The sequence below is a fragment of the Notolepis coatsorum genome (assembly GCF_963971535.1).
Source record: "Notolepis coatsorum genome assembly, chromosome: 14".
Classification (NCBI taxonomy): domain Eukaryota; kingdom Metazoa; phylum Chordata; class Actinopteri; order Aulopiformes; family Paralepididae; genus Notolepis; species Notolepis coatsorum.
Window position 1 is genome coordinate 54,998,661 of NC_140178.1, and position 27,189 is coordinate 55,025,849.

At 50.8% G+C, this 27,189-nt stretch overlaps 1 protein-coding gene across 1 annotated transcript in view; it reads right to left on the bottom strand.

The window, feature by feature from the left end:
- Nucleotides 1-27,189, bottom strand: part of LOC311240367 (xylosyltransferase 1-like) — a 214,235-nt gene that overhangs the window by 58,764 nt on the left and 128,282 nt on the right. The window contains exon 3 of the mRNA XM_084328952.1: nt 17,049-17,221. Within this exon, the coding sequence (XP_084185078.1) occupies nt 17,049-17,221 (173 nt within the window). The remainder of the gene's footprint in view (nt 1-17,048; nt 17,222-27,189) is intronic.

The window sequence follows — 27,189 nt, forward strand, 5'->3', positions numbered from 1 at the left end:
TTTTGGGGTAGGTACTGGTATTTTGGGGTATACTTTGGGGTATTTTGGGGTAGTTTCTGGTATTTTCTGGTATTTTCTGGTATTTTGGGGTAGTTTCTGGTATTTTGGGGTATACTTTGGGGTATTTTGGGGTAGTTTCTGGTATATTCTGGTATTTTCTGGTATTTTGGGGTATTTTGGGGTATTTTGGGGTAGTTTCTGGTATTTTGGGGTATACTTTGCGGTATTTTGGGGTAGTTTCTGGTATTTTCTGGTATTTTCTGGTATTTTGGGGTATTTTGGGGTAGTTTCTGGTATATTCTGGTATTTTCTGGTATTTTGGGGTATTTTGGGGTAGTTTCTGGTATTTTGGGGTATACTTTGCGGTATTTTGGGGTAGTTTCTGGTAGTTTCTGGTATTTTCTGGTATTTTGGGGTATTTTGGGGTAGTTTCTGGTATTTTGGGGTATACTTTGGGGTATTTTGGGGTAGTTTCTGGTATTTTGGGGTATACTTTGGGGTATTTTCTGGTATTTTCTGGTATTTTCTGGTATTTTGGGGTAGTTTCTGGTATTTTGGGGTATACTTTGGGGTATTTTGGGGTATTTTCTGGTATTTTCTGGTATTTTGGGGTAGTTTCTGGTATTTTGGGGTATACTTTGGGGTATTTTGGGGTAGTTTCTGGTATTTTCTGGTATTTTCTGGTATTTTGGGGTAGTTTCTGGTATTTTGGGGTATACTTTGGGGTATTTTGGGGTATTTTCTGGTATTTTCTGGTATTTTGGGGTAGTTTCTGGTATTTTGGGGTATACTTTGGGGTATTTTGGGGTAGTTTCTGGTATTTTGGGGTATACTTTGGGGTATTTTGGGGTAGTTTCTGGTATTTTGGGGTATACTTTGGGGTATTTTGGGGTAGTTTCTGGTATTTTCTGGTATTTTGGGGTAGTTTCTGGTATTTTGGGGTATACTTTGGGGTATTTTGGGGTATTTTCTGGTATTTTGGGGTAGTTTCTGGTATTTTGGGGTATACTTTGGGGTATTTTGGGGTAGTTTCTGGTATTTTGGGGTATACTTTGGGGTATTTTGGGGTAGTTTCTGGTATTTTCTGGTATTTTCTGGTACTTTGGGGTGATTAGTACGACCCCTGGGCAAGGCCGGGCATGCACAGACATGTCTTGACGGTGGCTTTGAACCTGACTCTGGAGGCACGGCTCTGGCGCCTGTGGACCGCTGTCCAATAGGAGAATGAAATATTATGGTCTGCACTAGGCTAAAGGGACATTCCGTGTATATGTACAAGGAATATACAAGGGATATCAAACGATATACAAATACTATGCAATATATATCAATCAATAAATATATATATTCGGTTTAATCTGATCCTTTGTAACAGCCGCCCCCTAATTAGTCCCACCTAATTAGCTAAGCAGAGACAGATTAACCGCACTGTCCACTACTCAATGTCTGTTGTGAGGGGTCGGGCAGTTCACAAAGTCATGGGGTCATGGTCGTCATCGATAGTATCGGGGAGCCTTGGCAGTTCTATTAGCCTCGCCACGGGTCGGGTGTAGATCCGTCCTTGGACGAGCACTTCGGCTGCTCGGACCTTTCCGGCACCGGTGATCACTTTGCTTACGCGGCCAGCCGGCCACATAGCTCGGGGTAGTGACTGGTCGATAATCATGACGACTGTTCCTTCTGTCAAATTGTCTCTCTCTTTCACCCATTTCTGGCGGGTCTGTAGAGACGGTAGATAGTGGAGTAGGAAGCTGTTCCAAAACTTGTCAGCCAATACTTGACTGTACCTCCACATTCTTCGGCCGTTCGCTTCTTCAGGCCTGTACATTGTCTGTGGTAGCGCGGGGTCCAGCCGCCCCATCAAGAGTGTGTTGGGGGTGACTGGGTCGACATCTGCTACATCACTTGAGACGTAACCGAGGGGCTTTGAGTTCAATACTCCCTCGATCTCCGTGAGGACTGTCATTAGGACTTCTTCCGCCACGGTCTGGGCCCCAAGCACGGCGTACAGGGCTGTCTTTATTGAACGTACTTCTCGTTCCAAAGTTCCACCGAAGTGAGGTGCGTTCGGGGGATTAAACTGGAAGTCAATCTGGGATGGAGCGAGGTGGGTCTTAAGTTCTGGGCCCATAGCTTGGAAGCTCTCTCTCAGCTCTCTTTCTCCGCCTTTGAAGTTTGTCCCGTGATCAGACAATAATATAGACGGTTTGCCTTTCCGCGATGTGAATCTTCGGAAGGCCATAAGGAATGAGTCTGTGCTCATGGTTGGAAGGAGTTCTATATGCATCGCTCGGGTGGTCATGCATTTGAATACAATACCCCACCGCTTCTCGGTTCCTCTTCCTTTCTTTATATACAGCGGGCCGAAACAGTCCATACCGGTGGAGTGAAAAGGCTTGTCGCCGAGTCGGAGGCGACAGGGAGGTAGGTCAGCCATCCGGGGTATACTGGGTTGCGCTCGCCACTTACGACAGTCTAGACAGGTTAGCTGGAAGCGCCGCACTGCTTCTCTCCCTTGCAGTATCCAATAACGACGTCTGATCTCCGCGAAGACTCTCTCTGCCCCGGCGTGATGCACATCCTCGTCGTATTTCTTTATGATCAGCGCTGTGACCTTGTGTCGGCTGTTTAAGACTATCGGGTACTTGACGTCATCCGGTAAGTCTGGAGCTCTCCGCAGACGACCACCCACTCTGATGAGACCATGGGCGTCGCTCTCGGGGGCTAGGTGGAGCAGTCTGCTGTCTGATGGGACGGGCTTTGCTCCCTGTAGACAGTCTAGCTCATCGGGGAACGAGTCTCTCTGGGCTCGTTGTAGTAGAAGAAGTTCTGCTTCTTCGTAGTCAGCTGCTGTAATGTCAGTAGTGATCTGAACCTCTGGGTGGTGCCACAGGAATGTCTTTAGCTGCGCACTCTCTAGGGTGAGGCAATCGTCTATGTCGGGGTCTGTGGAGATGAGTGTGTTCAATCCACAGAACATAGATTTCTTGTTTTCGGCCTCCTCTTTACTCGCTTCCCGTGGGGTGGGTGTAGGCCACTCTTCTTCCGGGAGCTTGAGGAACTCTGGCCCGTCACTGTATAGGTTGTGACGGGTGAGGTCATCCAGGGACATTCCCCGGGTGATGACGTCAGCTGGGTTGTGTTTTGTGTCCACATACCTCCAGCTTGCTACTTCTGTTAAATCTTGAATCTCTGTGACTCTGACTCCCACGAAGACCTTGTATCTGCACGAATCAGACCGGATCCATGTGAGTACTGTCGTGGAGTCTGACCACAAGATTGTTCTTTGCACCGGAATGGTGAGTTCACGTTGGATTAACGTGGCGAGTTGCGCTCCTGCTAGGGCTGCGCAGAGCTCTAGACGCGGGATAGATTGTTGCTTTCGTGGGGCTATTCTTGAGCGAGCCAGGATGAAAGCAGTATGTATTTCTCCTCCCTCCTCTCGGGCACGCAAGTAGGCCACCGAACCGTAGGCTACTTCGGAGGCGTCGCTGAAGACGTGCAGGTCCATCTGGCACGTCTCCGGCCTCACTGTGGGTGGGAAGTAGCTGCGGCGTATGTTGACACCTGGGAGTGAGCTGAGTTCCGTCTCCCACTCTCTCCATGTGGATGCAAGGTGTTCGGGTATGGGGTCGTCCCAGCCCTGGTCCTTGTCCCATAACGCTCTTACAATCATCTTTGCCCTGGTGGTGTAAGGTAGAATACATCCCAACGGGTCATATTGTCTGGCGAGTGTTCTGTATACACTCCGTCTGGTGGTCGGTAGTGCAGTCGACCTTCCCTGCTCCTTGGTCAGGGGTGTGTGTTTATAGTGGAGCGAGTCTGTTTTGAAGCGCCAGACTAGTCCTAATGTCATTTCTTGGGCTTCTCCTGGGATGGTCGCCATCCAGGTCTCGCTGCTTGCTGCCTTGTCCTCGGGGGAGAGGCTGCGCAATACTTGCGGGTCGCTGCTGGCCCACTGCCTGAGATCAAAGCCGCCTTTGATCAGGGAGGCGCGGAGCTTGAGTAGAAGGGCCTCGGCTTCTTCTGGCGTCGAGACGCTTTGCAGACAGTTGTCCACGTAGAAACTATTTCCTACACTTTGTCGGACCTCTTCATCAGCTGCTGGGTCCTCTGCGACGTGCTTTTGCAGTGCAAACGTAGCACAGCATGGGCTGCATGTGGTTCCGAAAGGGAGGACTTCCCATTGATAGATGGCTGGTTGCTCATCCCCGATCCTCTCTCTCCATAGGAACCGCAGCAGGGGCTTGTCCTCCTCCACTAGTCTCACCTGCAGGAACATCCCTTTGATGTCGCCGCTGATGGCCACCTTGTCTTGGCGGAAACGTAGTAACACGCCTAGTAGAGAGGGGCCGAGTGTTGGGCCGGGCAAGAGCTCTTTATTCAGATTTTGTGATCCGATCTGGTAGCTGCAGTTGAACACAATACGATCCTTGCCGTTGTGGTGGACTTTGTGGTGCGGCACGTACCATGATTCGGTCGTCTGATCGGCCTCTTTAATGTCAATTTTCTTTATGTGTCCCGCTGTGATTAGCTTGTTAATCTCAGCGCGGTACACAGTCTCTTGAGCGGGGTCTCTGGCTAGGCGCCGCTCTGTGTTCAATAGATACCGCTCCGTCGCTTCTTTTGGGGCGTGGAAGGTAGGCATACCCTCTCGCCTCAGGAGTGGAGTTGCGTATCTCATCACTCCGTTGACTTTGACTCTCTTTGTCCCCTGCTCGAGGAGGGCTATAGCGTAAATGTCTTCCTTGGAACGAATGTCTTTCTTTTCGTTCTTAAAGGGCATTGTCTCTAGTGTCCATAGCCTCTCGACATGCTGTAGGAGGGTGGTGTCTTCTTCTGTCACTCTGGAGTGGAGGCAGTTAGTGGCTGCTGTTCGGTTAAGAGACTTAGCGAGGGGGCCTTGTAATGTCCATCCTAGGCGGGTCTCGACTGCTGCAGGACAGCCTCTGGGCCCTGTGTGGACCCGGTCTATCGGGACGATGAGGTCTGCATGGTCGGAGCCTATCAGCAGGGTCGGGGTGGCACCGTCTATGAGCGGTATAGGTAGTTGACGCAGGTGCACATATTTATCCATCAGCTTGGCGATGGGGTAGGTGTACTGCGACAGGCCTATTTCTTGGCTGGTGAAAGCGTTAGTAATCCTATACCGTCTCTCTGGCTGCCCGCTTGCTGCGATAGTGAAGGAGACATTCTCGCCCTTTATCGTCTTTAGATCTCTTCTTATTGTCCGAATCGTCATCTGGTTTTCGCTCCCCCGCAGCCCCAGCTGGGCCGCAGCGGACGCGAGGAGAAGGGTCTTCTCTGACCCGTCGTCAAGGACGGCGTAAGTGTCCATGACCTTGTCTTGGTAACTCAGTGTTACGCGGACCACCTTTAAGAGCACCCGGGCGCCCCCGCTGCTGGCGGGGTCAATGTACATAACACTTGCCTTTGTGCTGCTTGAGGGTGCAGGCTTTCTTCTGTTACTGTCGTGTAGGACATCTAGGTGGGCTCCGTCACACCGACTACACCTCTTCTTTAAGCGGCAATCGGCTGCCATGTGACTGCGCGCACATCGGTAACAGCGTCGGTTGGACTTTATCCATTGACTCACCTGGTCGGCGGTCATCTTCTTGAACGTGTCACATTGTGACAACCAGTGTTCCTTTTCGCAGTACGGGCACACCATCTTCCACTTCTCTTTCATCGAGGGGGTACTGTGGTTCTTGCTGCTCGGTACTGATTCTGATTGGTGCATGACGGTCACCAATCTGCGGCCATCGTTTGCTCTCCTAGGTCCCTCTCTGGAGCTTGGTGTGCTCCGCATGAACGTATCCAACCGTAGGCTGTTGACTTCTCTCGCCAGGAAGTCGGCTAGGTCTAGGAGGGATGGCTCGGGACCGTTAGGATCACGGTGGTCTCTTTGCCGCCTGAAGCGCTCTTGTCGGGCGGGCGGAAGCTTCTCTAAAATCCTCTCGACATTAGAGTTTGCGTACAGTTCGTGCATACCCTTTTCTCTTTGCGCCCCCAGCATCCCTACCAGGGATTGTACCTTGATAGACAGGTCATCTAGTGAGCGATTGTCTGTGGCTGGGGGTAGGCGGTCAATATGCCTTATCTCTTGTATTACGTAGTCCCATATGCGTCCATATCTTTGGTCGAGTGCTGCTAGAGCCGCTGTGTATGGGGTAGTAGAGGTGGCATAGGCCAGCGCTATATTGTGCGCTCGGGGCACCTTGAGGTGCTTCAGTAGGATAGCATACTTGTACGGTTCATCAGCTACATCGGACATCATTGTCTCTAAGCACATTCGTAGCTCCGTGTACTGTGCTCTGTTCTCGTGGGTGAAGTCCGGAAACGTCGGTGTGCCAATGTATGATGCCATGGATGGCTGGCACATCGGTGAGCGTTGGAAGAGAGGCCTCCTAGGCGAGTCTCCTCTTACGCCTCTTGGTGGGCTGGTACCTGCTGGGTACCATGGCCCGCGTATCCAGGTGCTGTTCCTCGGGGCTGGTCGTGCGTCAAGCTCACCCGTGAATTGAGTCGGGGGTCTGTAGCGCAGAGCCGCGGGGGTAGAGCCTGGGCTGTACTGGACCTCCTGGTCCTGTGGAGTACTGTGCTGCTGTCAGGCTTGACTCTCCTCCTCTCCCTCTTCTTCTTCCTCTGGCAGGTCTTCTAGATCCTGTAGTCGTCTATTTAGCCTCTCCGCGGTGTAGACCGTTTCTTCCTTGTAGCTGGGTCTCACTTGGACCGGTCGGGGAAGGGGTTCGGAGGGGGGTATAGGCTCTCTCTGGTGGTCGGGCTCAGGGTCGCTTGATCGGGTAGGGGAGGGTGCCCTTGACCCTTGTCTTGACGAGGCCCTGGAACCCCGTGCGGAGGGAGGGGGTGTTGCCCTGGTGATCAGCTGCTCCATTATCTGCGCTTGTAATCGGTCGCGCTCGGCTTCGTGCTTGGTGAGAGCGAGGTCGCGCTCTGCTTCTCTTTGGGCACCGGCAGCGGCGCGCTGGGCTTCGGCGGCGGCGCGCTGGGCTTCGGCCCGGTCCCTTACCATATTCTCTTCCGTCTGAAGGCGTCTAATCTCTAGACGTATACGATCTTCGTCGCTCCGTTGCTGCGCCTGAAGGCGTTCTCTTTCCATGGAAGAATGTTTGCGCTCACTAAGCGTCTGTGCTTGGAGTCGATCGCGCTCTGTTGAGGCTGCTAGGCTGGCGAGGAATGCCTGTGCCAGCATCTTGTCCGCCTCGCTGGGGGAAGACGCTGGTTGAGGTGATCCGCTCCTGGCAGTACTCGTTGGAGATCTGTTCTCCTGTGGCGAGTCCTGGAGATCCATCTCCGGGGTGCTCTCCTCTTCTTGTAGCGGGTAGAGCTGTCTTTATCCTGGAGCTCTCCGGGGACTACTTCTTCGGTCTTGGCGGGGGGTAAAGTCATGTCGGGTCCCTCCTGGTCCCTACCGTGAGCTTGGTCAGTTACGTTAGAACCCACTAGGGCCTCTATTGGCGGGGTAGCCTGGTCGATAGGGTCGGACATAATTTTACTATCTACTTTTTCCGCGTTTACCGTCTGTAGAAAGCTAGGTAGTATATTGGCAACGTAATCCTCTAAGTACTGAGGTGTCTGCCGTCTACGCTGCGGGCGATCTACTTTAGGAGAACCGTTTTGTGGAGTGTTCATCATAGGCCATGTCAATATTAATACCACTATATTAATATTACACTAGTTACCCTCCGGCTCGAAGGACCAATTGTAACTGAGGGGTACAATTCCCTGACTGTATTGATAAGTATGGTATCATTAAACCACTACCGCTTTATGTACTTTAATTACTGGCCATACAGTACATGATATATAAATATGATGAACACTTCCCACATTGAATCGGTTCCACACAAAGGTATAATCAAGTATTTATTGCAGCAAAAGGTACATAATATACTTCTCTATTATACTTTGGATGCGCTTATAAGGCAAAGGAATATGCGTAGGCAAATCAATAATGAATGTCCATTCTCTGGTTACGCAGGAGGTAATTATACAACCTGAATCTTAGGGAATTATATCTATGGTACACTAGTAATATATAGCGGGAGATACTGAAGGGTCCCCCCGGTTGTAAGCCAGCAGGGGTAGAGGATCTGTCGGTAGTAGAGAGTCTGGTCAACGATGACTAAGGAGACTCCAAGTACAGGAGACGGTGCAATAGTCTCTTGATCCACAGACGAATACAGCTGTTCTCCGTAGACTGTAGCTCCACAGTGAAGAAAGCTAGCCGGCCTCAGGCTCTCTGAGGCGCCGACTCGACCTGGCTCCTCACAGGGTAAATCCCACACGTGTAGGCGTCGGCGATTCTCCGCTCCATAAATCACAGGACCAAAACAAATATAATCCAGCCGCAAAGGGCTATGTAGTCGTCGGGTAGATTAATCCAGTGTACATGTCCACACGGTTCTCGTCTAGGTCTCCTCGGGTGAAAGCGCCATGAAAGCAGCCCAGCCTGGATAAGCACTCTAGCTGGTACGAGGAAGCGTTGGTGATGCTGGTCACTGTAGAACTTTAGCCGCACGATACACTATACACAAATAGACTATTACTGACTTAATAGAAATATGTCGCACTCGACGGTATAGCGCCAAACTCTGACAATTCAGTTATTAATTCGCACGCGGTCTCAATGCTCTATTTGGGGCCGAGGCTTCAACTTATTGGGTAACTCTGGACTTCTGACTAAGTGCTTCTGTATTCACCTGCGCCGTATTTATACGTTAGGTGAACAAACTAGTGCCAATCTCATTTCTGTCTCGTATCCCTGGGCAAGGCCGGGCATGCACAGACATGTCTTGACGGTGGCTTTGAACCTGACTCTGGAGGCACGGCTCTGGCGCCTGTGGACCGCTGTCCAATAGGAGAATGAAATATTATGGTCTGCACTAGGCTAAAGGGACATTCCGTGTATATGTACAAGGAATATACAAGGGATATCAAACGATATACAAATACTATGCAATATATATCAATCAATAAATATATATATTCGGTTTAATCTGATCCTTTGTAACACTAACTCTACTATATAGTGTTAACTCTAACCCTACTATATAGTGTTAACTAGGGATGTCCGATATTATCGGCCGACCGATATTATCGGCCGATATCGGCAGTAAAATGTGATATCGGAAAATATCGGTATCGGTTTAAAAAAAGAAAAAAACAATAACAATATTTGTTATATATATATCCAGTGAAATGATTAGTTACCTGAAATTATTCCGTTTTTTGGGGTGGGAAACCCTGCATATATCGGTATCGGTTGATATCGGTATCGGAAATTAAGAGTTGGACAATATCGGAATATCGGTATCGGTAAAAAAGCCAATATCGAGCATCCCTAGTGTTAACCCTAACTCTACTATATAGTGTTAACCCTAACTCTACTATATAGTGTTAACCCTAACTCTACTAGTGTTAACCCTAACCCTACTATATAGTGTTAAACCTAACTCTACTATATAGTGTTAACCATAACCCTACTATATAGTGTTAAACCTAACTCTACTATATAGTGTTAACCATAACCCTACCAGATAGTGCTAATCCTAACCCTACTAGATAGTGTTAACCCTAACCCTACTATATAGTGTTAACTCTAACCCTACTATATAGTGTTATATATTCGTACTGGCATCGCGTCCCGCTCTTAAGCCATACCGAGATATACCTCATCTCATGTACCTAGTGTACTCCATCAACGAATAAAACTAATACACCCATCACCTACCAGGCCCCGCCCCTAGTGGCGTACTATATAGTACTAGGCGTGGTCACCACTCACTCTTCCTCTTTTTTCGTTTCCATCATAGCGGATGCATGACACCCTATGCAACTAGTTGTTATGAAAAGTTTAGAGTAATTAGGTTGAGTGCTTACCAAAGATTTGACTACCCCTGAAATCTTCGCGGCATGTTCTGGCGGTTCTGCGACTCTGCAGCGGGATGCATTTTCGATGCATTTCTGCGTCGAGTTCTGTAGTCTCCTTGTCTTGTTGACAGCAGACAGAGGGACAGCGTGTGAGGTGTAGCTATCGAGCTACCTCGCACAAGGTAGGACTTTCGCCACTAGGCATTATCGCTGGTGTTAGTAAATGCTGCTTGTTGTGAGTTGTATATTTGCGCCAGGGGCAGGATGTTTGGGTAAATGTCCCTCTAAGAGGTGGACGTTTCCCAGGATGTCCTGGAGCGCGCTGCTAATACTAAATGCTATAAATGCTGGGTCAATGTTCTACTGTTCCCCGCTGTGGGATGTCACTAGGCATGACAATGCTGGCGTTTGTGATGTGCTCGAGTTGTCCCGAGAGACAACCGAGTGTGTATTGGCGCAAGCGGCGGGATATCTGGGTAAACGTTGTTGTTTTCCCCGTTATCCTGGATCGCACGGCTAATGCTATGCTATATTGGGCTACTGTTTCTGTTCTGTCTCTCTGCTACGGGAATGTCTGTCTATACTACAGTCTTCCCTCCTCTCAACCATTCATGCTGACGGTCAATCGGTGTCTACTGGGGGAGTATTGCGGGGGGGGCTTTGTTTACCTTCATGGGTAAATGGGCTGAGGTCTAGGGCTGGTGTGCTGTTGTGAATATTATGAATGAATGCAGGACTGGTTCTCTCTGGTCCGCAACCCCTTAACGTTGTGTGCATGGGCTTGCCCATTCTACAGTATATTCGTGGTGTTAGTTCATTTATTCATTAACCCCTTCATGGTGCACACCACAGTGGAGGTTGCTGGTTGCAACCACCACTGGTGCTCCGTGTTAGCATCAGTCCTTTGCTTTTGACATGTTGAAACAGTGCCCCACCCGGCCGACGCCATGAGGTGGGTCGGCCCGGCGAGTGGCTGGTGGGCTGCTAAAGTCTGTACCGCCACGGTATGGAATTGGCAGCGATTAGTAACTGTGTTTAGAATTGCTGTTTTTTCTATCAAAAAATGGTGTCTGGTGGCGGGGCCTTGAGGACCAGCCGACGTCGACACATCGCGCGAGGTTGTTGACGTTATTAGCTTTGACCTAGCCGCAAGCTATAACCGCTCAGGGCTCCCCTCTCCGCAGAGGATCTTGGTCTTCCGCTGGAGCGCGGGCGGTATTGTCCTAGGCCCCACACCGCCTCACACCGCGCAGCCAGAAGAAGAGAAAGCACGGCCTCGTCAGCGGCGATGACGAGGCCCTCGACAGGCAACCATGTTTTCCCCCGCCAGAGGTATCCTGGGCGTTGAATCGACAGGTGTCCACAAGGCCGACAGCCTTGGTGGCCGAGGGATCGGCCATGTTGGATGAGCTCGGCTTGGAATATACAAGCCGTCGCCGTCCTGCCGCGAGCAGCCCGCTCTCCGATCACTCCCTCCCCCAACACCAGCGGAAAAGGGGCTCTGATTGTTTCCTTTGGCTGCGGGCCGCGTGCCTTCGTTGAAGCGCGTGCGGCCCCACTGTTCGCTTCTCATGGGGACAGTATATTCGTGGTGTTAGTTCATTTATTCATTAACCCCTTCATGGTGCACACCACAGTGGAGGTTGCTGGTTGCAACCACCACTGGTGCTCCGTGTTAGCATCAGTCCTTTGCTTTTGACATGTTGAAACAGTGCCCCACCCGGCCGACGCCATGAGGTGGGTCGGCCCGGCAAGTGGCTGGTGGGCTGCTAAAGCCTGTACCGCCACGGTATGGAATTGGCAGCGATTAGTAACTGTGTTTAGAATTGCTGTTTTTTCTATCAAAAATGGTGTCTGGTGGCGGGGCCTTGAGGACCAGCCGACGTCGACACATCGCGCGAGGTTGTTGACGTTATTAGCTTTGACCTAGCTGCAAGCTATAACCGCTCAGGGCTCCCCTCTCCGCAGAGGATCTTGGTCTTCCGCTGGAGCGCGGGCGGTATTGTCCTAGGCCCCACACCGCCTCACACCGCGCAGCCAGAAGAAGAGAAAGCACGGCCTCGTCAGCGGCCATGTTTTCCCCCGCCAGAGGTATCCTGGGCGTTGAATCGACAGGTGTCCACAAGGCCGACAGCCTTGGTGGCCGAGGGATCGGCCATGTTGGATGAGCTCAGCTTGGAATATACAAGCCGTCGCCGTCCTGCCGCGAGCAGCCCGCTCTCCGATCACTCCCTCCCCCAACACCAGCGGAAAAGGGGCTCTGATTGTTTCCTTTGGCTGCGGGCCGCGTGCCTTCGTTGAAGTGCGTGCGGCCCCACTTTTCGCTTCTCATGGGGACAGGGGCTGACACCCAGTTGATGGCTGAGCCTGGGTCTGTCCGTGAGAATGTTGTGCTGTCAAGCGGCTCCCACACCATAAGCTGTGTTTGGTTGAGCCTGGTGTTACGTCTGTCAACTATAAGTGTTGTCAGCAGGGGGGCTTGAAACCTTTTTGAGGCACACAGTGCGGGCTTCCCCGACCTCGCCTTCGCCAGGCCAGGTATCATGTTGGTGCCTCCCACTCCTGAAAGATTGGCAGTGGTCTCGCAGGCGCGCGTGATTTGGGTGGTAGTAATATCACTGCAGGGCTACGGTGTGTAGGAACCCATGGGGGCCTCACACCTTGCATGTCCGGCTGCAGAACAACTCCTCAGCATGTTCTGGAGGGGTGTTCAGTGGGGGAGCTTTTGTCACCTAGAACTGATGTCAGCTTCCCCCGTATCAAACCGGCCCTTTCTGTCGGGGTCCCCCCTTGGGTGCGATTGCCTCGTGGGTAGTATCAGGGTCAGATGTCCCGACACGGAACGCTCTGCTCGCACAGGTCCAGGGTTGGCTACGCACAGCGGGTGGGACCGGGCCGCCTATCTACAGTTCCTAGCGGACCTGCGCCACATGGCGGCGGGTGAGGTGCGTTGGGAGTGTCATCACATATGGCTACAGCAGTACCATATGTCGAGGTGGATGGAGAGAACGCTGAGGCGGGGACTTGTGTTTACACAACCCCACCCGTTTTCGAGTTTGGTACAGACCCTATTGTCAGGGTCACCAGCAGTGACAGCTCTGGTCAACGAGATCTAATCTCTGTGGACGAAGCAAGCCATCGTCGTGGCGTTTTCCTCCCGGTGTTCTCTGGTGCCTGAGAAATCGGGAGGGGGGGTGTCAGACCCATGCTGGACCTGTCCCATGGGAAGGTTCAGCATTTTTTGGATCGTCTCCTACCTGTTGAACACTGTAAGGTGGGGGTCTGGTTCTCCTCCATAGACCTGTAGGATGCGTATTCGCATCCCCGATCTTCCATCCTAGGGCTTACCTATGCTTCCTTTGCAGGGTTAGCGTATGAGTACCAGAGGCTGCCGTTCGGTTTTTCTCTGGCTCCTCACATCTTCACCCAGTGCGTGGAGGACGCACTGGGGCCTCTGCGTCGTCAGGGGTTACGAAGTGTATTCTGCCCTGACGACGTTCTGGTCCTTGACGGTCAAGGTGGATCGTCAGGTCTCGTACCAGGCAGGTTCCTACCAGCCTGGGGTTTGCTGTAGACTGGAAGTAGAGTATTCTTTTTCCCAGTCAACGGGTGGAGTGCTATGGGCATCCCTCTCAGAGCGTGTTGTCGACACACTCGGGAGGTTCCGTCCTAGGACGGTTACGGCGCTGTCCGTGATACGCCTGCTCGCAGGGAGCGAAATTAACTTTTTGACTCACCGGCCAGTGGCGGGTAGATGGGAAGAGTCTACCCGCCAAGCATATTTCTTACCTGCCAAAATTTTTTTGATTAAAAAAAAATATATATAGAATTATTTTATATAATTTTTTTTTTTTAAATAAAATATATATTATATAATCATACTTGTAGTTGTATTATCTGCGAGACATCGCCACCACGCAATAAGTCAAAATGCTTGCTATCTGCAAACAGCTCCACTGTCTGTGTGTATACTTGAGTAGCCTCCAGCTCCAGCAAGGATTCTCCGGCCCTGCAGCTAGACCCTATATTCAGCTAGACCCTACATTCAGCATGCAAGGATTCTCCGGCGATGCAGCTGGACCCAATTTTAACGTTACGGTTATTTTGTCAAATCACATTCAACATGCCCTCAGCTAGAATACGCATTCAATCAATGTTATAAGACATTGATATCAGGAGCTATCTGTAGCTACTGCTAGCCCGGTAGATAACGTTAAGACAATTTAGTTTACTGGGACAGATCGATCTAAGTGAGCTAGCTAACGCGAGCTAGCTAACGAGGGAACGGAGGTATTGGAGGTCCGATCTAGACTAGAGCAGACTGCTACCATTCTGAGAGCTTAACGTTAGCACTAGAGCTGCGGGCGAGCTGCTATCATTCTGAGAGCTTAACGTTAGCACTAGATGCTGCAGGCGAGCTGCTACCATTCTGAGAGCTTAACGTTAGCAGTGGCACTAGAGCTGCGGGCCGCTCTGTGTTGATACGAGCAGAAGCCAATAGTATCCCGCTGCAGGGCTGGGCGGATATGACTCGTTGCCACGTTTTTTTTCAAAATAAGAATATCATACGAACCGAATGCTGCTAACTGCCGGAGCCATCGATATTATGACTCTAGCTGCGCTTGGGCCGGAAATGAGACCCGCACAGATTTTCAAAATAAGAGTATCATTATGAACTACACGTCCACACGCCACACGGCGGGCAGGGCTCTCAGTGGCAAGCGCCAAAGGTAAAAACTGAGCGCCCCTGGCGGGCGGCGGGCTTTAATTTCGCCCCCTGCCTGCTCGGTATGATGGCATCTGCTCGTTCCGTGGTCCCTCTTGGCCTCCTCTTCACCCCAGGAGGGGGTTACGGAGGTGGGTTTTCCAGTATGGAAATAGACCCGGTGAGAGGCAAGTGGAAGCGGCTAAGGTTCCCGTGTCAGTACTGGGGGACCTCGCCCCTGGGGAGGGCCTGGGGTCCTCACCAGGGGGGTCCCCATGGGCAGTAGGCTGTCAAACGTCATGTTTTTCACCGACGCCTCCCTCGCTGGAGTCTCGTCGGGCCAACGCAGTAGGGGTCTGCGCTACATTCTGCGCTACATTCAATGTGTTGGTATTGAAAGCGGTCCTTCTGGTCCTCAAACGGTGTTGATCAGGACGGACAATACGACATCAGTGTCGTATATCGACAGACAGGGAGGAGTACGCTCCCCCCGTCTGCACCGGGCGGCTGGCTATGGGAGTTCTCCATCTGCGCACCCTGAGGGCTCTCCACATCCCCGGCAGGGTGAATGTGGGTACAGGTGTAATGTCGCGGGGCGGTCCTCACCCTGACGGGTGGGGATTACGTCCGGACATAGTCAGGCAGGTCTGGGACCAATGCCGTGCCGCCTGGGATTCTTTCCCCCATACATCTGTTAGGTCAGTTGTTGGGGCGGGTACGTTGAGGAGCGCAGGTCCTTGATCCTGATTGCGCCGGACCGGGGCGCAGCTGTGTGGTTCCCGGTCCTGGTCCAGCTCTTGGTATCCCGTCATGGCCTGTTCCTTGGTCATCGCGGGCCCTCTCTCAAGCGCACGGGTCTCTGTGGTCCTCGGTCGGTTGTCCTTGGCCCGTTTGAGCCTATTGAGCAAGCGCTGTTGGAACGGCTGTCGTTCTTGCTGGCCATCACCTCCGCTAAAACGCTTGGGTGTGCTTTGTGCTCTCTCGGTACGGCCAGAGTGCCTGTCTTTTCGTTCCGATAGCGGTGCCACTCTGCGGCCTAATCCAGCCTTCGTGCCTAAAAAGTGCTTCCACTCCAGGGATATTATGGTTCAGGCGTTTCATCCGCCTCCTCACGCTAGTGAGTTGGAGGCGGGCCTTCACCTGTCATGTCCGGTCCGGGCTTGGGGGTTACCTCAGCCGTACTCGGGGCCTCAGGGCTACCGATCAGCTCTTTGTCTGTTACGGTGGCTCTCGTGCTGGTAAGGCACTGTCGACACAGCGCCTGTCCCATTGGTTGTGCGAGGGCATTGCCCTTTGCTTCACGTTGGCCGGGTTGGCTCCCCCTGGGGGCGTCAGGGCGCACTCCACTTGTGGGGTGGCGGCCTCTGCCGCTCTCCTGGGTGGGGCCTCGGTGGAGGACATCTGTGCTGCGGCTTCATGGTCCTCACCGGGTCCCTTCGTAAGGTTTTACCTCATGGACATGACCGGGGGTTCTGTCTCCCAGGCGGTTCTGAGGTCTGTGGCCTCTCCTGCTTCCCGGCCTTTGGTAGGGTAGCAGGCGTGTGTGGGTGTGGGCCACAATGTGTTGTGTCACACGTGGTTCCGCCTGTGCTGTGCGTTCAAGAGGTTCTAGTTCCCTCCTGTTCGCACTCGGGTGGAGTTGACTGCCGCCCCCTCTTCATTAGGAAGGATGGGGTGACGGGACTCCCCTCCCCCCTGATGTGGGCTTACGGGTCCTCAGGGGGTACATTTGTCGGGCCTCGCGTCCGCTCTACCCCATATCTCGGTATGGCTTAAGAGCGGGACGCGATGCCAGTACGAATATATAACGACAGGTTATGTATATAACCTAGTTATATGAGTACTGGCTAAGCGTCCCGCTCTTAGCGTGCCCTGAGTTCCCTTGGGGAAACTTTTCTTTGGAAACGATTTTCCGAGGAAGAGTGAGTGGTGACCACGCCTAGTACTATATAGTACGCCACTAGGGGCGGGGCCTGGCAGGTGATGGGTGTATTCGTTTTATTCGTTGATGGAGTACACTAGGTACATGAGATGAGGTATATCTCGGTATGGCTTAAGAGCGGGACGCTTAGCCAGTACTCATATAACTAGGTTATATACATAACCTGTCGTTAACTCTAACCCTACTATATAGTGTTAACCATAACCCTACTAGATAGTGCTAATCCTAACCCTACTAGATAGTGTTAACCCTAACCCTACTATATAGTGTTAACTCTAACTCTACTATATAGTGTTAACTCTAACCCTACTATATAGTGTTAAACCTAACTCTACTATATAGTGTTAACCATAACCCTACTATATAGTGTTAACCATAACCCTACAAGATAGTGTTAACCCTAACCCTACTAGATAGTGTTGACCCTAACCCTACTATATAGTGTTAACTCTAACCCTACTATATAGTGTTAACCATAGCCCTATTATATAGTGTTCTCCTTCCTACCTGGTCTACATGGATGTAGTAGTAGTGGGAGGTGTGGTAGATGGCTCTGAAGAGCCTCTGGAACTGGCGCGAGGCCCGACCGTGGACCACCAGGACAAAGGCGATCCGTACAGGCCTGGCCGGGGCAGTGTCGGTGGGGTCCTCGTCCCACTGTACGTTCACATTGGCTTTACCTGGGCAAAGATGAGATGTGTTAACATGTCTGTTATCAAGTCTGTCTGGAGAAGTTCTATCACTCAGGTTCTAGATTGGTAAGACCCACCAGGCGGTAGGTTTGACACAAGCAAGAATAGTATTATCTGTTAAAATAGAGTGCAAACAGTGAAACTGTAGAAATTCAGATGAGTCAAATTGTATCAAAAGAACATTGTTTAATTTCTGTGCACAGAGTCTCAGTTCGATACAGAGAGCGGAAGACAATCTGTAAAGTGAGCCCAGAGTGTTTAATAACTCTGGGCTTTATACTGTAAGACACAAGGTTACATAGGAAAGAAAGACGCTTGGTCATGTCAGGCATTTCTAAGAGAACAATGTGGAAATGCGACGGTGTCATGAAACAGTGTCTGGCTATTTCTCTAGCTATGTCAGAGGTTCCAAGGTACTTGAAAATGACTCTGGCTATGTGAAGTGAAACCCAGAGTCATGGGTAACCCTGAGCTAATTTGATACAGGCGGCACGGTGGTGTAGTGGTTAACACTGTAACCTCACAGCTAGAAGGTCCAGGGTTTGATTCCCGCTTGGGGACCAGGTTTCCGCATTGCCAGGTACCCAGGTGGGGTATCTCCCAGGCCTTTCTGTGTGGAGTTTGCATGTTCTCCCCGTGATCGCAAGGGTTTCCCCTCCCGATAAGATAAACCCAATGGAAAAATATGCACAACAGATCGCAAACGCTGTCGCGTTCCCTGACGAAGACGGACAGGAGCACTTGGATTGGTCCCCAGGGTGCGGCCCCATGCTGAAGTCTCTATCTGCTCCCGGCTGCCCTTGGGGGGGAAGGACGACGGGATGGGTCAAGCGCAGAGACTTGATTTTATTGGGGACCCAAAGAAAAATTGCATGTGTGTGTTCCTGGGTGTGCCGCCCATCGCATGTGTGTGTCACTGCATGATGATTAAAGACTTCTTCAAAAATCCAGTTATTATTATTACAGTAAGAGAAGGAAGTTATCCTGGGCAGTGCAGCATGGAAAGAGATAAGCTGCACCTGGGCCTAGATAGAATTTAAGACATTTTGTTATGAGAGTCAGACAAATCTGTCATGGTTCTACCTTGTCAGTGCTCCTGCCTCTCTATGTTCACTCTACCACCTCTCATTATCGTTAACTTGTTACAGGTGATTGTTATTAGTGACAGTTGTTATATAAACCCGCTCCAAACTTAGGGAAGCTGTCAGATCGTAAACCTTCGTACCTGGTTAAGTCACGTCACTCTGTTCTTGTTATCTACTCTGTTGCTTAAGTTGTTCACCTTGATATCTTGTTCATCGACCTTGTTCTAATCTCTGTTCTCATCCGTTCTCCTAGCCCAGGGGTCAGCAACCTTTACTATCAAAAGAGCCACTTTCCCCCCCTCCCACAAAATAAAATGCTCAGGGAGCCGCACAACCTATTTACCCTTAAAATGAAGATAACACAGTGTTTAACGTTTTATATATCCCCAAGCATACCCCACATTTAGCATAAAACGCCTGACAATTGCATACCCAAAGTAATTTGCGATTTATTATACTTTATACTTATAGCACACTGTTTGTTGCATTAATGGAATTATAAAGCAACAAAAAGAAAATGTTTGACTTTTTATTGCTGTTTTTACCTATTATAACAAAGGAAAACCTCAAACTCTTATGAAGAGGAGAAAAAATACTGGCTGTGTAGACCTATTTTTAAATAAAACACAGAAGAGGAGACAAAACACTGGTGTCTGTAGACCGACTTTGAAATAAAACCCTGAACTATTCAGGTATATTTGAGTCCTTCCCTTATTTGTGGAACATTTATAAAATAAAAAGTAGTCCACTTTGAAAAAAGACTACCATGTGTAGACCTACTTTGAAATAAAACACAGAAAAGGAGAAAAAACACTGGCATCTGTAGACCTACTTTGAAATAAAACCCTGAACTATGCAGCTCTATTTGAATCCTTCCCTTATTTGTGGAAAATCTATAAAATAAAAAGTTAATTTTTCGTTGTTCGCAAATTTCGCACAACATATCAGGCATACAGGTAAACCTGCATCGTTAGTCGTGAAAGCAAATTAATCTGTCCACGCTGAATTAAAACCTCTATTTTCCTCAGACTTTCCTTTTTTTGGATTTATCCATGGTTAGCTTACTGGGGGTCGGAAACTCAAGATTAGCCACTTGCAGACGGCAGGGAGAGGCGCGGGGTGTGACGTACTGTATATTTTAGTTGATGAAATATTTTTGTTGACTAAATATTTTAGTTGATGAAATATTTTTTCATTTCAGTGTCACAGTATGACATCGAAAAGCAGGAACAGTTGTCGTCAGCCAGGCGTAGGTCTAAGCAGTACTTTGTGAGCAAGGCCAGTGCCTCCAGGTCTTCACCAGCAGGTCAGTGTCTATGGGTCTTAACGTACGGTTATGTATATAACCATAGTTATATGAACATAGTGACGTTCAGCGCCATATTGCACATATCTCCACTTCAGTACTTGTGCACTGAATAAAAACTCACAATGTACCTTTACATACCAACATCCGTCTGGCCACACCCCCATCCGCTACCTATATAAGCAGGGGTGTGGCCATGCACTCACCTCCTTCTCAATCTTTCACCACAAGGCAAGATCAAGGGCCGCAGTGGCGTCTTGGCGCTGAGCGTCACTATGTTCATATAACTATGGTTATATACATAACCGTACGTTATATTATCACATAGCTCTGCTCAGCGCCATATTGCACCACAGGAGCTGAGCAGAGCTTAAGCTCGACAAATGTACCCCACTGAGGCCCCCCACAACCATCATCCACTACCTATATAAGCAGGGGTGTGGCCATGCACTCACCTCCTTCTTCACTTTCACCACAAGAAAGTGCCTGTATACCAATCACTTTAACGAGGTTATTAAGCTGAAGAAAGTTGAGTAAAGCGTTCACATTATTTCTTGCTCTTTTCTTTCTCTCATAATTTCAAAAGAAAAGAGCTAAGCTATCATGTTTACCTCGGGGGGTCGCGCTAGCAACGTCACCCTTCACCAGCGGTTCTCCGTTGCCTCCTCTGCCGTGCGTCTTGGGGCGGGTTTGACGCCGCTGTCATGGACGTCATCCGTGCCCGGTAGGCGTCCGGTGGGTAGTTTGCCTCTCCAAGGAGCTGGTGCACCAGCGCCATCTCCTGTGAGATGGCCTGGGTCCTGCTCTGGTTCCTCCGCCGCCGGGGGGTCGTCTGCCGATGGGCGGCCGGCTCCTCTCGTGGCGGATTTGAGATGCAAGCTTTTCGCGTCTGCTCGCTCCCGTCGTAGGATGGTGGCTTGCCGGCGCGAACGGCCTGGTTTCGGGAAGTTGCTGGAGCCGGATGAGGGTGCGTCTGTTTCTCCGTGGCCGATGGAAATGGAGGATTACATGGTGGAGGCAGATGTACTCTTATTCGACGCTCCGGTGGAGACATATCCCTCTCCCGTTCAGGATGAAATGGCAGGGGGTGATATGTCTCCTTGGGGTCCCTCGTATTCTGGTGTCGGGTTAGAACCTCCGACTCAGCGACGAGATGCCCTGCTATCAGCTACATCGGAAGGTGGCTCTGCAATGGGCAGTAGCCTGTCATATGTGAGGGACGCGGGCTCGGTGGAGGGAAGTACGCATGGGGAACTACGTGCCTTGTTCCCCGAGCTCATGGCGGCAGCCGCAGTCGCAAACGGCGTGCCGCTGCCGCAGCCACTGCCTGCTCCTGTCCCTGATGATTTAATAGGTCATTTATGGCAACGTCGTCCTGTGAGGGAGACGGGCGTTGTCTGCCCATTTTTCCCCTCAATGGAGGCCTACGTTCGTCAGGGACAGGTGGTCTCCCACATCACTGGTCTCACCGACGCCTACGTGCAAGTCACGAGGGTGGTGGGTCTGGTCGAGGGTATGAAGGAAGGGGTGCCTCGGCTTGATAGACCGATGGCGTCTCTTCTTTGTCCTGAGGTGGTGTGGGAGCCTTTGCGGAAGCCGGTTCCCCACAGGAAATCGGCGAGGCGGTTGGCCAACTGGAGCGACCAGTCATTCATCGCCAGTACTCAAACCCTGGCTGCTACGTCTAACATCGCGCAGCTAGCGAGGTTTATGTCCGGGATGATGACGGGCGGTACGGTGCTGACGGAGGAACAACATGTTCAGCACGCCCAGGCGGCCGGAGCCATCCTGCATCTGATTCAGCTGCAGGCCATCGCCGCCGGGAAGGTACGCGCCCTGGCCACTCTAGCTCAGCGCCATCTTTGGCTGGAGCAGGCGAGAGTGCCGGACAGGAAGAGGCTTCCCCTGCTGACGGCACCCCTCTCCGATGCTGGGCTCTTCGGGTCGGCGTTGCAGCTCATGACTGCAACCTGCAGGGATATGCAGGAGGAGCGATCGGTGCTCCAGCCTCACTTCCCCCCGCCCGATGTCGCCGGTGGAGTCAGACGGAAGGCTCGTCGTCGGGGATCCGTGTCCAATGCCGCCGCCGCTACCACCGCCACTGCTGGCCCTTCGGCGAAGAAGGCCAGGAGGAGAGAGGGCGCCTTGACCACCGCAGCCGGCCCATCCACGCTCGGAGGTGACGGTAGGGATCGTCGAGACCAGGCAACCCTTTACCGTCCCTCCGGGGCTACAGCTCCCCGGGGTGGCATGTCACGAGCGGCTCGTGGCAGGCGTCGTATTAAAGTTTCTTTAATAGTTGTCATACAGAAGTACAGAATACTTTTATACAAAATGCTTCTTACTGTTACGCTCCAGATACTGTGCTAGACAAGATAAGTATGAAATAAAATAGTATAGCAATAGTATAGCATGTAATAGAAGTAAAAATAGAAGTCACAGTGTTCAGTATAGACATAATATATTATGTACAATGTTCGATGCAGAATAGAAGTAACTGAGTTACCATACAATATACAATATACTATGCAATGTACTAATATACAATACTATATAGTGCAAAGCAGAAATGGGATGAGGTACAATTTCGGTACAATTTACAGTAAGGTGTACGAGTTGTAGTGCAAATCCTTTACCAATAAATATAAAGTGTGTTTAGGTTATCTAAAGTGTGGAGAGTGGGTGCTGCAGTGTGTTGTTTGTTTAAAGTGAGTGTGCGCGTGTGGATGTGTGTGCTGTGTGCATTTGATGGTTGTTGCATAGTGTTTATTGTTCGTTGAGCAGCCTGATGGCCTGGGGATAGAAGCTTCTTCTGAGTCTTTCTGTGCTAGCCATGAGACTCCGGTATCGCTTGCCTGACCGCAGCAGTTCAAAAAGGCAGTTGTTTGGGTGGCTGGAGTCCTCGATGATTCTCTTAGCCTTACCCCTGCACCGCTTGTTGTAAATGTTCTGGAGGGTGGGAAGCCCCCCTCCAATTGTGCGTTCGGCTGAACGTGCCACTCTCTGTAGTCTGCTACGGTCTTGTGCGGTGCTATTCCCAAACCAGGAGGTGATATTGCCAGTCAGGATGCTCTCTATTGTACATGAGTAGAAGTTCTTAAGGATCTTCTGACTGACTTGTAACTTCCTTAGGCGCCTGAGGAAGTAGAGGCGTTGTCGTGCCTTCTTCACAACACTGTCAATGTGTGTGGTCCATGTCAAGTCCTCGGAAATGTGGACTCCGAGGTACTTAAAACTGTTCACTCTCTCAACCGGTGCCCCGTCGATGCTGAGGGGGCTGTAGTCCCTGACCCCCGACCTCCTAAAGTCCACAATCATTTCCTTTGTTTTGCTGACGTTCAGGGAGAGTCTGTTCTCCTGGCACCATCCCGCCAGGACCTCTTCCAAGTAGACCCTCTCGTCGTTTGCAGAGATCAGGCCCACCACTACTGTGTCGTCAGCAAATTTGATGATTGTGTTGTTGTTCCGCTGAGCCACACAGTCATGTGTGTACAGGGAGTAGAGGAGGGGACTCAGAACACAGCCCTGTGGGGCCCCTATGTTGAGGGTGATGGATGAGGAGGTGCAGTTGCCTGCTCTCACCACCTGGGGTCTGCCCGTCAGGAAGTCCAAGACCCACTGGCAGAGGTCATAGTTCAAGCCCAGGTCCCTGAGCTTGGCTATGAGTTTGGAGGGGACTATGGTATTGAATGCTGAGCTGTAGTCGATGAATAGCATTCTCACATAGTTCCCCTGCCTCTTGTCCAGGTGTGATGCTGCTGGGAAGGGTTTCTCTGACTCCGCACCTATCACGGGCAGCTGAGTCATGGGATTCCCCCCGTCATAGAATACGTCACTGGGCACGTTTCTATTGGGCGATGACTTCCGTGAGTTCTTTACAGGCCCCATGTGTGGTTCTCTGTTATTGTCAAGTTGTCGTGGCAGAGCGTAGGAACTTGGTGTTCTGCTACGCTCGATATGTGTGTAACTTGAGCCTTTTGGTCACATGGCTCAATGTTACGTTGACTTTTCAATTTGTGGCTCACGTGGAAAGTCTCTCTGGGGGTTCCCGTCTCCTCCTTATAGAGAGGTTGATGGGGTGTAAACAAATAAAAGGTTTTTTCCCTCAGCCGCGTCACATGGGATCCATGTCAGTCTTCTTTTTTCTCTTTTATAAAAAAGAGGAAATAAAGCGCGATGGCTTCTTGTCGTTCTCCCAGGCGGCTTGGAGGAACAATGTCTGGTGTCTTGTTTGACTATCCATTGATGTGTTTGGGTCTCGACGTGTACATAGTGCTGGCCCTGGGTGCTTCTCATGGGAATCACGCATGGGCCTGTGCGCCCTGGTTGCTCATCATTAAAACGGCGTTTTTATGGGGCGACTGGGATGGAGTCTGTCTCTTCTGAGTGCCAGTGTTGTCTCGATGAATTCTCGTTCATGTTAACGGAATAGATCAACATATAGGTAGAGGGTTTTCACGCCCTTGGGGTGGGCCACTAAGCGCGGTACATAAGGGACCGTCTGGGTGGCGCCCTCTATATTATTTTAGATCGACACACGTACCTACCCCCCTCCTAGTGTTGGGGATGTCGGCGTGATTAGGGCACGGGACTGGTTCTGGTCACGCCGGTCCAGATCAGTTAACCCGTTGTCCGCCGGGGACGCAGATCTGCTGTTCTGGTACCCTGAGGGACTTGTGTTTTTTTCAGGGGGAAAAATGCCGGGTCGGCCCGGGTGTCACAGGGTTTTGACGTTATGGAGATGTTCGTGGTTGTGTTACTACGTGTTACCCCTCACTGTTAAGGCTAAGGGGGCCTGGTCTTTCTCCATTCTTTTCGCCCCTCTCTTCTCCTGTTCAGCATGGCTGTTGAGGTGATTCTTTGGAATTCCTCTGGCATCCCTGTGTACGTCCCGGTCCGCCGGGCCCGGTCCGGAATTGTTTCGTCGACCCGTAGGCCTGGGATAACCCCCTCATGTTGAGCCAAGAGGGTGGTTGGTTCCCTGGTGTGTTGGAGCGGAGTCAACTCCCGGGTTACCCGTTTGAGTGTGCCCCTGCACGTTCATGACGTCTGCCAATCGTGTCAGCCTTCTCTGCCTCGGCCCCTCTGGAGAGTCGGTTTTTTTTCGTGGAGGCTTTGACATGGTGCACAACAATGCCAGCATACGCCCCTTCCGCCGGGGTGCTGTTTCAGCTGACCCCTTTGGCGCCTGTCTCGTCCGCAGTGCTCCAGGCTCGGGTCAAGTGCCTGCTGCCTGGATTGAGGGATCGGCCTCTTCTGGAGGTCGTCTCCCCGGTGCACTGCCTGCTCCCGCTGTAGGTGTAGCCTCTTGAGTGCTTCGAGTTACAGCCATGCCGCCCTGAACGCGCCCGATCTCGTTCGATTTCGGAGGCGGTATAGGTTCAGGCTTGGGTTGTGCTTGAATGGGTGACTGCCTGAGTATACCAGGGGCAGTGAGCCAGGCGGCGTGCTGTTGGGGGGAAGGGCCTGCTCTTGGATGGGCCCTGTCCGAATACGCTGGCGATGTGGGGGGCGGTGTCACTAGTGACCGCCTGGTGAGGTCTCGATGCTGTGGCGTCATTGGCCTCTCCAGGCCCCCTTTGGGTCTGGGTCCTCCTTCGCGCTCCGCTGCTACGGCCTTGCCACGGGGTTGAGCTTTGCTCTTGACCCCGTGATTTTGGGGGTGGTAACGAGGTTTGTTCCTTCCGTTCGATCCCTGGTGGCATGCGGGTTGTGCGTGTGCGTAGTCGTGGGTACGCCCCACGGTCTGCTCACCCTGTGCGTTAAGTTGCTCGAGTTCCTCTTCGCACGGTCGGATCCGTCTCCCTCCCGTCCTCCAATAGGGAGGGTCGGGGGGGCTCAGGTCCTCCCCGGTTCTGATGGTTGTGGGGGGCCTCAGTGGGGTACATTTGTCGAGCTTAAGCTCTGCTCAGCTCCTGTGGTGCAATATGGCGCTGAGCAGAGCTATGTGATAATATAACGTACGGTTATGTATATAACCATAGTTATATGAACATAGTGACGCTCAGCGCCAAGACGCCACTGCGGCCCTTGATCTTGCCTTGTGGTGAAAGATTGAGAAGTAGGTGAGTGCATGGCCACACCCCTGCTTATATAGGTAGCGGATGGGGGTGTGGCCAGACGGATGTTGGTATGTAAAGGTACATTGTGAGTTTTTATTCAGTGCACAAGTACTGAAGTGGAGATATGTGCAATATGGCGCTGAACGTCACTATGTTCATATAACTATGGTTATATACATAACCGTACGTTAAGACCCATAGACACTGACCTGCTGGTGAAGACCTGGAGGCACTGGCCTTGCTCACAAAGTACTGCTTAGACCTACGCCTGGCTGACGACAACTGTTCCTGCTTTCCCCTAGCCTGTCTGACTTCCATGCCCCCTGTATTACCCTGGACATTATTAAATACACCCATATTGGGTTTTGCTCAGTTCTGCCTACCGTGTCTCCTTGCCTGCACATTGGGTCCCAACCACAACCGTGATAAAAACATTCTGTCTGTACGCTAGAGAATGTATGGCCAGCAAGCTGGTTTATTACAAATAATTGTAATAGGATGAACATATAATATTTTCGTTAACACAGTGACCCATGATTTTCTGCACTTTTTCATTTTTATTTTACAGCACATACAGTAGAAGCATTTAAAATCTCTTGGACGGTATATTTCGTCCAATGACCCCAAACAAACAAACAAACGGTCCATGCTGGTCAGTAAAATAGATGTATCAGTTCAGTCCTTGATATCATCCAATTCTTAAAAGTTCTATATTATAATATTATAAATCGGCAGAGAAAAAGTGTCCTCTCCTCTCCCCTCCCTACAACACACTCTCCTGATCACAGGAGCTCAGCCAGCCCTTGTCATCTCCCGCCTTGTGGTCGGTCGAACCAAATCTGTCCCTTGTATAAATAACCCTCCCGACGGCCGAGCGTTTCTCATCCCAACGGCGTTCGTTCTGTGAGAGGGCACGGGGGGGGGGGGGGGGGCTTTAGTAAGTGGGGCGGCTCGGGGCTAATTAGTGAGTGTCCTGGGCATGCTGGGATAGGCGCTGGAGGAGTAATGACTGTAATCAACCATCTGAGAGATGTGATGGCACGCTGACAGAAGGAGAGAGCGGGGCAGGGGGAATGGCCATGTAGGAGACACACACATACATGCCTCAAATTAAAGCACACGCTAAAGGAACATGTTCACATGCACACAGTACAGTAGGGTGTAACGGTACACAAAAACCACGGTTGGATACGTACCTCGGTTTTGAAGTCACGGTTCGGTACAGGTTTTCGGTACAGTGGGGGATAGTTTAAGTTTATGTTTATTTATTTTGTACTTTGTAGGTCTGCATTTTAAATGTAAGGAGTAAAAAGTATGTTTTTTTTCTCTGAAATGTAATTGAGTAAAAGTACAAGTATACAAACCTAATTATACTCAAGTAAAGTACAATATTACTCAAGTACTTTACACCCCTGTTAAATTGTGATGAAACAAAGGAGAATATGAATTATGATTTTTCTTTGCATCTTTGACAGTGAATAACACCATGCTAAAAATGACCAG